At 46.6% G+C, this 14,043-nt stretch overlaps 1 protein-coding gene across 1 annotated transcript in view; it reads left to right on the plus strand.

Annotated features, from left to right (window-relative positions):
- VPS53 (VPS53 subunit of GARP complex) overlaps positions 1-14,043 on the plus strand; it is a 150,738-nt gene that overhangs the window by 90,919 nt on the left and 45,776 nt on the right. The window contains exon 13 of the mRNA XM_062215673.1: positions 2,576-2,670. Within this exon, the coding sequence (XP_062071657.1) occupies positions 2,576-2,670 (95 nt within the window). The remainder of the gene's footprint in view (positions 1-2,575; positions 2,671-14,043) is intronic.

Consider the following 14,043-nt stretch of genomic DNA (forward strand, 5'->3'; position numbering starts at 1 on the left):
GGAAGAACTCTCTCTCTGTCTCTGCCTCTCCTTCTCTCTCTGTGTAACTCTGACTTTCAAATAAATAAATAAATAAATCTATCTTAAAAAAAGAAAGTGAAGGTGGGATTCAATGCCAGGCCTCTGATACAGGATACAGGCATCCCATTCAGTGACTTAACCCTGCTGCATCACAATACATGTTCCTGCTGCTTTCTTTGTGTCAATCTTAGCTCAGCAAACTAGTTTTTAAAAAATTATGTGAGCAGTTCAATTCACCCAGTGTTATGGGTGTCAGATTGTGCCCAAATTATACTGTGGCATCAACCCTAGTCAGAAGTCTAGCTAAGGATCCTTTTGTAGACAAAATAGACATTTTTTAAGATTTATTTACTTTGAAAGGCAGAGTTATAGAGAGAAGGGGGTGGAGAGAGAGAGAGATAGAAAGATCTTCTATCCACTGGTTAAGCCTCCACCTGCGGCACCAGCATCTCATATGGATACTGATTCAAGTCCCAGTTTTTCCTCTTTGATCCAGCTCTCTGCTTATGGCCTGGGATAGCAGTGGAAGATGGCCCAAGTACTTGGGCTCTTGCACCCACATGGGGGACCTGGAGGAAGCTCCTGGTTCCTGTCTTCAGATGGGCCCAGCTCGGCCATTGTGTCATTTGGGGAGTGAGCCAACAGATGGAAGATCTTTCTCCCTGTCTCTCCCTCTCTCTATAACTCTGGCTCTCAAATAAATAAAATCTTTAAAACAAAACAAAACAGCAGCCTCTGAACCTCTAGGACTTGAGGTGTCATATAAGTCATAATACGAGCATGGAAGATGGTTGTGGGAAGTCAGTGAGATACTGTTTTATACCAAAGTGCTTGGTCACAGTATCAATGAACAAATGAAGGCTATCAAAATTAAATCATAGGGGCCAGCGCCGTGGCTCACTAGGTTAATCCTCTGCCTGCGGCACCGGCATCCCATATGGGCACCAGGTTCTAGTCCTGGTTGCTCCTCCTCCAGTCCAGCTCTCTGCTGCGGCCTGGGAAGGCAGTGGAGGATGGCCCAGGTGCTTGGGCCCCTGCACCTGCATGGGAGACTGGGAGGAAGCACCTGGCTCCTGGCTTCGGATCAGTGCAGCGCCAGCAGTAGCGGCCATTTGGGGGGTGAACCAACGGAAAGAAGACCTTTCTTTCTATCTCTCTCTCTCACTAACTCTATCTGTTAAAAAAAAAAAAAAATTAAATCTTGGGGGCCAGCACTGTGGTACAGCAGGTTAAAGCCCCAGCCTGCAGTGTCAGCATCCCGTATGGGCACTGGTTCGAGTCCTGGCTGCTCCACTTTCAATCCAGCTCTCTGCTATGGCCTGAGAAAGCAGTAGAAGATGGCCCAACTTCTTGGGCCCCTGCACCCACGTGGTTAGACCTGTAAGAAGCTCCTGGCTCCTAGCTCCTGGCTTCTGATCAGCTCAGCTCTGGCCATTGCAGTCATTTGGAGTGAACCAGTGGAATAGAAGACCGGCCTCTCTCTCTCTCTCTCTGGCTCTACCTTTCTCTGTAACTCTGTCTTTCAAGTAAATAAATCTTTTTTTAAAAATTAAATTGTGTGAAAACATTTTATCAATTCTAAATCACACAAGCACAATGTGCTGCTATTCATCAGGGGTGAAATATTTTTTAGATGTATTTATTGGGGCTGGCGCTTTGGCGTAGCAGGTAAAGCCACTGCCTATAGTACTGGCATCCTATATAGGCATTGGTTCGAGTCCCAGCTGCTCCGCTTCTGATGCAGCTCCCTGCTATGGCCTGGGAAATCAGAAGAAGATGGCCCAAGCCATTGGGCCCCTGAACCCACGTGGGAAACCCAGAAGAAGCTCCTGGCTTCTGGCTTCAGATTGGCACAGCTCTGGCCGTTGTAGCCATCTAGGGAGTGAACCAGCAGATAGAAGACCTCTCTTTCTCTGCCTCTCCTCTCTGTGTAACTCTGGGGGCTGATGTTGCAGGGCGGCAGCCTTATAACCGGCACAGCTCCAACCATTGCAACCCGCTTCTTTTTGCTGGTTCACTCTCCAGATGGCCACAGTGCCCAGCACTGGGCGGGTGGAAGCCAGGAGCTTCATCCAGGTCTCCCACATGGATGGCAGGGGCCCAAACATTTGGGCCACCCTCCACTGCTTTTCCTAGGCCATCAGCAGGGAGCTGAACCTGAAGTGGGGCAACTGGGACTTGAACTGGTGCCCATATGGGATGCCAGCATCTCAAGCAGTGGCTTAACCTGCTGTACCACAGTGCTGGCCCCGGGATTTAAATTTTTAAAACAGTCAGCTGATGACTAGCTTTCAAAGGAAAAATGCACGTGTTATCAAAGTCGCAGTAAATCTCCCACCACATACAAAGCAAGCAAATGACACTAAGACAGCCGCTGGCTTTGGGTGCACAGCCTGGGATGGATCATGATGCAGGATGTGCTCCTGCTACAGTGACATCAAGTGTTCGCTTGCCTGGAAGCTTCATGTGAATTTTTGAAGTGACTATTTTTGAAATTTTGCAAAGATTGCTCAAATATAGCGTTCTTTTTTCTTTATTTTTTTTTTCTTTGCAGCCAAAGAAGCCCAAAGCCCCAGACAATCCATTTCACGGCCTTGTTTCCAAGTGTTTTGAGCCTCATCTCTATGTGTACATCGAGTCCCAAGACAAGTGAGTGGTGAACATTTTTCTGTCTTCTGCCTGCGTTTTTCACCCCCTCTGATCTTGGCGGGGTCTTACAAGGGCACAACTGTTTCCAGAAGCCGGAGGAGGGACTTGGCGCGCCTGCGGCCCTCTCTGGAAACCCATTTAGGGTATTTTTACATCTCTTCAATGTTATTTATTGTGTCTGTAAATCTCAGAAGCCGGAGTTTGACTCTAATAAGGCCCCATATGGATCCCCGCACTCCCCCTTGTTTCCATTTTGGTGTTGAGCCCTGGTGTACGTCAGCCCAGAAAGCCTTACAGCATTAGGTACTTAACACGGTAAAATGCCTAATCTCTGATGTGTATGTTTTCAAGTATAACTTAACTTTTCATTTCTAGTAAGTTAGAGTTACAAAAATAGAAAAAAAAGTTCTCACATACCCTCCCCCCTGAGAATGTTAGCATCTTGTATAACCACAGTTATCAAAATCAGGAAAAAAGCTTTGTCTTACTAACGTACCATTTCGGGTTCAGGTATCTGTAATCATGCAGTTAGGTCTCGGGCCTTCTTAGTCTTGAATAGTTAGTTTATCGTCTTTTCTGTCTTTTGCAACCTCAACCTTTTGAAAAGAGTATCCACCAACTACTCAGTACAGTGCCCTCAACTTCAGTTTGCTGATGTTTCTTCTGTAGTAAGCCCAGGTTATGTGTTTTTGGCAAGAATACATGGATGTGACCCCGTGCATCGTTCCGGGAGTTAGGTCGATGCATCTCTTTACTGCTAGTATTCCTTTTGATCGCTTCCTTTAGGTGGTGTTTCTGGCCAGCTTTCTCTACCCTGGAGTTACTGTTTTTTTTTTGTAGCTAATCAGTCTCTTGCAGGGGAGACTTCGAGACTGTGTAAAGTTCCTGTTTCTCATCAGGCTTCTGCCCACTCTTGTTTAGTCCCTTGATGATTCCTCCTGAAGCAGTTGTTACTGCAGTGTGCGCCAGATGTTGATTGTCCTCTCTCCTGCATGTACTCGCTGGAGTTCCACCCCAAGGACGAGCTTTCCCTCCTCCCTCATTTGTTTGTTTACCTAACAGCGAACTCAAGGATTCTTTATTGTATTTACCATCCATTTACTGTATATGCTTTTCACAAGCTCACAGGTTCCAGACATCTGTACAAAGGAGCCTGCTGCTGCCACGACTTTCCACAGCCAGAAGAGTGTGTGCACATTTGTATCTGTGGTTTCTGTGAGGGGCTTTGGCCAAGGAGGGAGACCCCTCCTCTTGCCTGAACATGTGCTGCTGTCAGAGTAGCTGTCGGAGGCCTCTCTGTGCTGGGTTGACTGGAGATGCACTGGACTGGGCTTCAAATGCTTGTAGGAGAACCAGAACATGGCTGACAGAAGGAGAACAGCAGCAGCTCCGAGAAAATTCTTTTTTATTTTTAAGATTTTATTTGACAGGTAGAGTTACAGAGAGAGGGAGAGACAGAGAGAAAGGTCTTCCATCTACTGATTCACTCCCCAAATGGCCACAGTGGCTGGAGCTGGGCCAGTCTGAAGCCAGGCTACCTACTTGGGTACAGGGGCCCATGCACTGTGGCCATCGTCTTCTGCTTTCCCAGGCCTTTAGCAAGGAGCTAGATTGGAAGTGGAGCAGCTAAGACTCAAACCGATGCCCATACGGGATGCCAATGCCACAGGCAGAGGCTTAACCTACTACACTGCCACAGCTCTGGCCCCTATTTTTTTGTTTTTAAAGACTTTATTTTAGTTATTTGAAAGGCAGAGTTACAGAGAGAGGTAGAGACAGAGAGAGAGGTCTTCCATTCGATGGTTCACTCCCCAGGTGGCCACAATGTCTGGAGCTGTGCCAATCTGAAGCCAGGAACCAGGAGCTTCTTCCGGGTCTCCCATGTGGGTGTAAGGGCCCAAAGAGTTGGGCCATCTTCTTTTGCTTTCCCAGGCCATAGCAGAGAGATGGATTGGAAGTGGAGCAGCTGGGACTTAAACTGGAGCCAATATGGGATGCCAGCACTGCAGGCGGCAGCTTTACCTGTGTTGCCATAGTGCCGGTCCCTGGCCCCTATTTGATTTTCTAAATTGCTTCATATTTCTTATTAAAATCCCAGAAGGGGCATTTGGCTTAGTGGTTGAAGCACCAATTAAAACATCCACTTCTAGATGGAGTGTCTGGATTCCATACCCGGTTCCTCTCCTGATTTCAGTTTCCTGCTAATGCTGAACCTTGGGGCCATAAGTGATGACTCAAGTAATTGAGTTTTTGCCACCTATGTGGGAGACCTGGACTGAGTTCCCAGCTGCCAGCTTTCAGCCCAGCCCAGTCCCAGCCATTACAGGCATTTGGGGAGTGAATCAGCAAATGAGAGTTCATTCTCATTCTTTCTCTCTCTCTCCCTCACCTTTTCTCTCTCCCATCTCCTCCCTCTCCACTTTTCTTAAATGCATACAGATTTTTTTTTTTTTTTTTTGGACAGGCAGAGTGGACAGTGAGAGAGAGAGAGACAGAGAGAAAGGTCTTCCTTTGCCGTTGGTTCACCCTCCAATGGCCGCCACGGCTGGCACGCTGCAGCCAGCGCACCACGCTGATCCGAAGCCAGGAGCCAGGTGCTTCTCCTGGTCTCCCATGGGGTGCAGGGCCCAAGCACTTGGGCCATCCTCCACTGCACTCCTGCGCCATAGCAGAGAGCTGACCTGGAAGAGGGGCAACCGGGACAGAATCCGGTGCCCTGACCGGGACTAGAACCCGGTGTGCCGGCGCCGCAGGCAGAGGATTAGCCTAGTGAGCCGTGGCGCCGGCCACATACAGATTTTTTACATGAACTTTGTAAAATAGCTTAAAATAAGTACTTTCAAAAAAGTTGCTTTGCTGTTGCTTGCCTTGTAAAGGCTGGTTTCCCTCCTCCTGTCAATTGGACGTGTGTGCAGCTACTGCACAGGGGGCAGTAGTTAGTGTCACTCTTTCATCCTTTGAGAGCACTGCCTTCTGCATTCACAAGTTTCCTCCCAGGAAGTTAGTAAGACACCACTGAGTCAAGAGAAAGGGTCAGTTATTTGCTTGTACACATTACCAGGTTTAAGAGTGACCCACCTGGCTCAAACTCCATCTCCTCTTACCAATCCAGAATCTGATTTTAGAAAGACTTAGAAGCTATGGGGTCCAGGGTGTGAGGCGCATACCTGAGATAAGCACGTCCTTCACAAAGCCTACCTGAGCTAGAGAGCCGTTTTCCCACTCTCCATGCAGTCTTGCCTCATACAAAGTACATTCATTGTTCCTGAAGCCAGACCTCCTTCCTTAGGGAGTCTCCATTTCTCTATGAAAAATGCAGTGCTGGCCTCTCACCCTGCTGCTTGGCCTCCCTAGCATGTTTCCACAGCGCGAGGCAGGCAGCGGAAGCGACCCCGAGGAGAACTGCGTAGGTTGTACTGTTGTCGCTCCAGAGTAAGCAGAAAAAGCTTGAAGTTACAATGAGAGTTAAAGAGCTCCATTTCCTCATCTGTCAAAGGAGAGAGTCAGACAACCCTTTTGAAGTCATGGATCCTTTTGGAACCCAGTGAAAATCCTCTTGTCAAAAAAGAGAAGGATTCCACATATACTCACACACAGTTCTGAGTATAATTTCAAGGAACTCCAGGAAACCCTTCCTCCCTTCAGTCAAAGAATCCTGAAGCCGAGGAAGCAACTCAGATGGGGACTAACTGTGCAAAACAGAACTCTTTCCGTCACACTGACTCACAGATCTGTGAAAGAAGAACGTCTCAGACCAGTCACAAACTCCATGTGACAGGGATGCAACACAGTACAGGGGAAAGAGCGGGGGCCTGCATGCCAGACAGACCGCGATTTGCATCAGAGCTTTGCACGTACTGGCCTGGGGCCTCAAGCTAGTCCCAGTCTGAAGCCAGGAGCCAGATTTTTTGTCCCTCACAGACTCTGTGGTGAGGGTGGAGAGGTGACATGCTGGACCTCGGCACACAGTAAATTGTACTCAGGAGCTGGGCCTGCCTAGGAGTTGGTCCTGCCCTGCCCTCACTCTGATCGTGTCTGAGGCCCTTATGGGGGTCTGTGGCCTTATTGTTGTTTCAGCTTTCTGCTGGCCCTGGCACGGGTCCATCCCCTCATCTCCCCAGCTTTCCACCTGCCCAGGGAACGTTCTGACAGCACTGACCCTAGCGAAAAGTGCAGCAGCAATAGAACTATAGAGCCAATACCCAGGGAAGAGGCAGGAAGTGGGAGCTCCAAGAACTACACAGGAAACTCCTGTACATCCTTCACCCAGATCTCTCAGTTAATTGCTACCTTTCCCATCTCTCTCTCACACACACGTACACAAATGTGTTTCATTTTTACCATTAGAATTCTCAAACTATTATTCCTTAAAATATGTATTATTCCTTATTTTCCAAAAACAAGGATAGAGCCATACAACCACGTTAAAAAATTAACATTGATCCAGTATTGCCATTTAATCAATCCAGGTTTCATAACTTACATTTATTTTTCCTCTTTGGTGACCTTCAATCCAGAAGAATAATTTGTCTCTGTGTTTCATGACCTTGAAATTTTTGAAGCTTATAGACCAGTAACTTTGTGGAATGTCTCTCAGTTTGAGTGTATCTGATGTTTCCTTGTGATTTATAATTGATGTGAAAGTGATGCTGTATTCTTAGAAGTGCTTGGGCCGGCGCCGTGGCTCAATAGGCTAATCCTCCGCCAGCGACACCGGCACCCCAAGTTCTAGTCCTGGTCAGGGCGCCAGATTCTGTCCCGGTTGCCCCTCTTCCAGGCCAGCTCTCTGCTGTGGCCTAGGAGTACAGTGGAGGATGGCCCAGGTCCTTGGGCCCTGCACCCGCAAGGGAGACCAGGAGAAGCACCTGGCTCCTGGCTCCGGATCAGCGCGGTGCAGCAGCAGCGGCCATTGGAGGGTGAACCAATGGCAAAGGAAGACCTTTCTCTCTGTCTCTCTCACTGTCCACTCTGCCTGTCCAAAAAAAAAAAAAAAAAAAAGTGCTTACCAGGAGGTTCACAATGTCAATTTGTATCATAATTTCTGATGTTCATTTGTATTACATCATTAGGATGTTGTCTCCCAGTTTTCTTGATACATTAATAAACAGTAAGTTTGAGGAGAATCCTTAAGACTATATCATAGCTTTTTCTCATTGTTCACTTCTTTATTTTACTATCCATTGATGATTCTTACTTGAATCATTTATTACTAAGAGGGTTGCCAATTGATAACTTGTCTAGTTGTCATCTCTTTACATCTGTTAGTTGACATTCTCCTTTAAGAATGTCAACATTCTTGGCCGGCACTGTGGCTCACTTGGATAATCCTCCGCCTGCGGCACTGGCATCCCATATGGGCACCAGGTTCTAGTCCCGGTTGCTCCTCTTGCAGTCCAGCTCTCTGCTATGGCCTAGGAAGGCAGTGGAGAATGGCCCTGCACCCTCATGGAAGACCAGGAGGAAGCACCTGGCTCCTGGCTTTGGATCAGTGCAGTGCCAGCCATAGCAGCCATTAGAGGAGTGAACCAACAGAAGGAAGACCTTTGTCTCTCTCTCTCTCACTGTCTATAACTCTACCTGTCAAATAAAAAAAAAGAATGTCAACATTCTTCTGTAACAGCATGGCCTCATGGGTTCCTATTTTATTCAAGGGATTATTAACATTGCTGTCTTTTTTGTTCTTTTACTTTGTATTAGAATATATTTGTGCCTACAAAAAATTTCAGTAGCAGTATAATTTTCTCGTATTCTCTTCACCTACTTCCTTCTAATGTTAACATCTTACATAGGTAGTTATCAAAACTAATAGTTAACATTGGTATAATACTTTTTACTAATCTCCAGACCATACTGGAATTTCACCAGTTTTTCTACTGTCATCCTTTTTCTCTCAGAATCCATAATTATTTACTTTAATGCCAAATCGTCCCAGATTTAGCCACTAAGAACCCCTGCAAGCCGGTTCTTCATTCTTGTTATATGTGCCTGTCATTTTTTTTTTAATACTTTCTTCTTTTTAGGCACAACAAAAAAAATACAAGGCTTATCTTAGCTTTTTTTTTTTTTTTTAATCCCATCTCTGGAATTATCTGTTTTTCCAAGAATCCCTTATTCCTTTCATGGGAAATGGTATTTAGAAACCAAATTCTAGACATTTGGAATGCTCCTTGCTGCTTGGATGTCATTGCATCTAGGTCCTGTTAGGTAAAAGGGCTAAGAAAGACATTTGTGTATAAATATACTTGTATCTACTCATGCATGTCTGTGTCTATTTTTATACCTGTTTATATATTAAAACCATGAATTCTTGCTGATAGTTTAAGTTCCAATCTAATATCATAGTTTTATTTTAGCCTCTTCTTTTCCATGTTGGTAACTACCTTTTACAACAGTGAGAAACTTGGCTTAATATATTTATTTGTTTGCTCCATTCACCTATATGTAACCAACCTCCCAGAGTGCTCAAATCAAACCTTCCCTGCCCAAACCACTGGCTGCCCCAAGAGCCAAATTGTTGGCAACAAAAGGGAAGCAGAAGAGGTACATGTTAGCTGAGTGCTTGGATGAGCAGGCTCTGTAACTCTCAGAAGTCTGTCTGCAGCTGCTTTACCCTTCCTTACCTCCCTTGCCACCGCTCTAACTACCATCTCCTTGTGCCAATGCTACTTTACTTTCCAATGGATTATTTCTGTGAATGCTAACTGCGGATCCACTGGTAGAAATGGCTTTGGTCATCTGTGGATAAGCCCAGTCTTCAGTGGGGTGTTTTTTCCCTCTTGTTTTAACCTTTCCCTCTACTGATAACCACTCTGCAGTAGTCTACTCCTAGGGCATTATCAGTATAACTCCCAACAGTGTGTCACATGATACCCTGAAATGCTTAAATGTTCTTTGACTACAAAACTCAAGCTGCAGAGAAGAGGACAAAAGAAATCACACATCCATGCCTTGGTTCTTTAAGCTGGGGGAAAAGTAGGTAACAGTAGTGATACCGTCTAGCTGTGTAGTATTTTACAGTTTTGAATTCAAAGCATGGTAGAGCTTAGCGTGAGACCCAGCTCCAATACATTCTGTGATGTTAGGGAAGTAACTTCATATTCTCAACCCTGATTTCTTCATCTACAAAATGGAGGCAATAATGCCTTCTACGTCAGGGCTGTTTACTTATTTTTACTTATTTACTTATTTGAGAAGCAGAGACAGAGAGAGAGACAGACAGACAGACAGACAAAGATATACCTTTCTATCTGTTGGCTCACTCTCCCAAATGCTTGCAACAACCAAATCTGAGCCTCCAGAACTCAAACCAGATCTCTAGTTGGTTATCAAGGATCTAACTACTTGAGCTATAACCCGTTACTTCCCAGGGTACACACCAGCAGGTAGCTGGAATTGAGAATGGAGCTGGGACTCGAGTCCAGGCACTCCAGTAGGAGATATGTGTATCTCAAGTGGCGGCTTAACCACTGCACCTTGCACCTGCTTCAGGAACTGTGTCTTAATCCCTGCAGCGCCAGGTCTGGACTTTGCCTTTCATAAACTCTACTTGGTTGTACTTGCTCTGAAGTGTGAGAGGCACCTCCTTGTGATTCTAGTCCTTCAGCCATGCACCCCTTGCTCCACAGGTCCTACACAAAGACCATGCCAAGAATCAGGGGAGTCATTGTTGCATGGAAGAAATAACTTTTTTTTAAATTCATTTATATTTTAAATGTACAGGCCACTAAACTCTCCACATAATAAGTACTTGATCAATCTTTGATTGGATCATCTTTTCACAACTAATGAACCTTACCCATTCCCATTGGGGTAACTTTTTCCCTTTTCTGAGAAACATTGCTGGCCCCATTTCTAATGGGTGGCATCAAAGCCTGCTGATGCACCGAGTGGAGAGGAAGGTTTTCCTGATGGATTTGTTTCTCATCTGTGCTGGAGAACAATTTCAAAAGTAACCCAGTAGACATTCTGCAAAAATGTCGATATCTAGAGTTCTTTTAAAGTGAGAATTCTCTCTCTCTTCTGTGGTCACAGTTGTTTTATTATCCTACTCATCAGTTGACTGTGAAATAGGAAGTAAGTGAGTAAGCTTCTGGGGAAGAGAAGAGTGATGAAAGTGAACGCGCATCAGAGCTCTGGCCCCTGTTTTGGTTGCCACTGTCAGCTTGGAGATTAGAACCTCATACGAAGGAAGACTGAAGTGCACTCCTTTGCCTTCTGTTACGTGTTCTCCACTACACCAGCCCCATCCATCTCTACCTCCCCACCAGTCCATGCCCATCCCTTAGGAGCGCAGTGTGGCAGTTGATCAACTAAGTATATACGGGCATCAGCATGACAGTTAGCACCACACAAGATGCGCAGTGGGCCGGGGAAGCAGAAGTAGCATAAGCGTGATCTCTGCTCTCAAGGAGCTTATGATAACATGGTGTGACATGGAAGTTTCTGCTGTGAAGCAAGCAGTTTCACCTTTTGTACTAACTTCAGGTTATGAGTGACTGGTTGTAGTGCTGTCTTAAGGAGCATTTTGGGGGCTGGTGTTGTGGTTCAGCAGGTTAAGCCACTGCGTATGTGGCTTTACTGGAGTGCCTATTTGAGTCCCAGCTTCTCTGCTTCTAATCCAGCTTCCTGCTAATGTGCCTAGGAAGAAAGCAGAAGATGGCTCAAGTACTTGGGCCTCTTGCTGCCTATGTGGGAAACCAAAATGAAGTTACTGGTTCCTGACTTTGGCCTGGCCCAGACCTGGCTGTTGGGGCCATTTAGGGAGTAAGCCAGGTAGATGGAAGATCAATCTCTGTCTCCCTCTTTCTCTGTTGCTGTTTTAAGTAAATGAGTAAATCTTTCCCAAAAAATGAAGAAGAAAGATTCTAGAATGACACCAAAGTTCAGTGACAAAGAGAGCCATTGTTAATTCGCGTTGCCTAGGCCGGCGCCATGGCTCAATAGGCTAATCCTCTGCCTGCGGCGCCGGCACACCGGGTTCTAGTCCCGGTCGGGGCACCAGATTCTGTCCTGGTTGCCCCTCTTCCAGGCCAGCTCTCTGCTATGGCCCAGGAGTGCAGTGGAGGATGGCCCAAGTGCTTGGGCTCTGCACCTCATGGGAGACCAGGAGAAGCACCTGGCTTCTGGCTTCCGATTGGCGCAGCGCGCCGGCCGTGGAGGCCATTGGAGGGTGAACCAATAGCAAAAGGAAGACCTTTCTCTCTGTCTCTCTCTCTCTCACTGTCCACTCTGCCTGTCAAAAAAAAAAATGAAATAAAAAGTAAAATTTTAAAAATTAGCGTTACCTATAGTGGGTCCCGGGTAGGAGAAGGCTGATGTGTTTTTTCAATCTTTGGTGTCCTTACACTTTTTTTATTATTATTATTATTTGACAGGTAGAGTTATAGACAGTGAGAGAGAGAGACAAAGGTCTTCCTTCTGTTGGTTCACTCCCCTAATGGCCGCTACGGCCAGCGCACTGTGCTGATCCGAAGCCAGCAGCCAGGTGCTTCCTCCTGGTCTCCCATGCGGGTGCAAGGGGCCCAAGCACTTGGGCCATTCTCCACTGTCCTTCTGGGCTACAGCAGAGAGCTGGACTGGAAGAAGAGCAACCGGGACTAGAACCTGGCGCTCATATGGGATGCCGGCGCTGCAGGTGGAGGATTAACCTAGTGAGCCATGGTGCTGGCCCCATGGTGTCATTACACTTTATAAGTAAGGGTTAAAAAACCAAGCATCAAGGCCAGTGGTTAAGATGCCCTTGTCCCATATTAAAGTGTCTGGGTTTATTACCCAGCTGCAGCTTCCTACCAATGCGGACCATAGAAGACAGCAGTGATGCATCATGTCACTGGGTTCCTGCCACCAGTGTGGGAAAAAACAGATTGAATTCTTGTCTCCGCTTCCACCTCAGCCTAGCCCTAACCATTGTGGGTATTTGGAGAGTGAACCAGCTGATGGGAATGTCCTCTCTCTGCTTTTCTTTGCCTCTGCTGAATGGATAAATGAGTGAATGAATGAGTGAGTGAGTCAATTAACAGAATTTTTTTTCCTGGCCGGCGGCACGGCTCAATAGGCTAATCCTCCACCTTACAGCGCCGGCACACCGGGTTCTAGTCCCAGCCGGGGCACCAGATTGTGTCCCAGTTGCCCCTCTTCCAGGCCAGCTCTCTGCTGTGGCCCGGGAGTGCAGTGGAGGATGGCCCAAGTGCTTGGGCCCTGCACCCCATGGGAGACCAGGTTAAGCACCTGGCTCCTGCCTTCGGATCAGCACCGTGCACCGGCTGCAGCGCGGCGGCCATTGGAGGGTGAACCAACAGCAAAGGAAGACCTTTCTCTCTGTCTCTCTCTCTCTCACTGTCCACTCTGCCTGTCAAAAAGGAAAAAAAAGAAGAAGAAGAATTTTTTTTTTCCTAATCCAGTGTCAGTGCATGATAGATGGTAGATGTTGTGGTTGCAAGAGAGGATTGATGTGAGTGGTTGTACATGTGAAACCTGAGCAGAACTTTAAGAGTGAATGAGATGTGGAAGGAGAGCGTGGCAGCCAGGCAGGAGGGGGTGGTCATGGGGTGAGGAGGTGACACTCACTGCGCAGTGTGTAGGGGGAGCTGTGGAGGAGAGGCTGGAGGGCCAGGGGAAACTTGAGGCAAGAAGAGGTTGTGAGGAATAGGGGTGGTGACCACGTAGCTTCCCAGGGCAAATGAGTGAGAGTCTTCCCTGCTTTCTGTCGCCACAGACAAAGACCCAGCCTAGGCCTGAAGTTCTTTGACGGCAGAGTAGCCACATCTGGATATAATAAACCTCCAATAACAAAGCCCTGGAGTAAAATGTCAGTTTTTTCTTGTCCCTGCTAATTGATGCTGTGTGTGGTTCTTTTTTTTTCTTCTTCTTGACTATTATATAAATACATTTTAAAAACACAGCTGGATTCCTGTAGCCTTAGACAGAAACCTAAAAAGATGCAAAATGTCAAGAGCAGAGGGGGTCCCTCCCATTGTTCACACAGCACAGCGGTGCAGTGCAGCGCAGAGAACAATGGACAGAGCTCTGCTGGATTCTGACGAGTCCTGGCTCCGTGTGGCCAAGGCACATTCAGGGATCTGGCAGTGAGAAAGAGAGGAAAATTACACCCGTTGTTACCACCAGGACCTAGGGCAGATCTGGAGCTGCTCCTACCCTCTTGTGTCACAGGATATATTTTTTCTTTCTTTCTTTCTTTCTTTTTTTTTAATGTGTTTGATTTTGGAAGTTCTAAGAAAAAGCTGCATTTAAAGAGAAGACAAGTGTTAATTTTTTGTGTGTGTTTTTACAGTTTCCCTTTGTTTAGGCATCTGTCTCTTGGACACATTTAGGTTTGTGATGTCTAAATATTTGGTGACATCATAACTTTGTGTT

This window comes from Lepus europaeus, chromosome 18 (genome assembly GCF_033115175.1).
Source record: "Lepus europaeus isolate LE1 chromosome 18, mLepTim1.pri, whole genome shotgun sequence".
Lineage (NCBI taxonomy): Eukaryota > Metazoa > Chordata > Mammalia > Lagomorpha > Leporidae > Lepus > Lepus europaeus.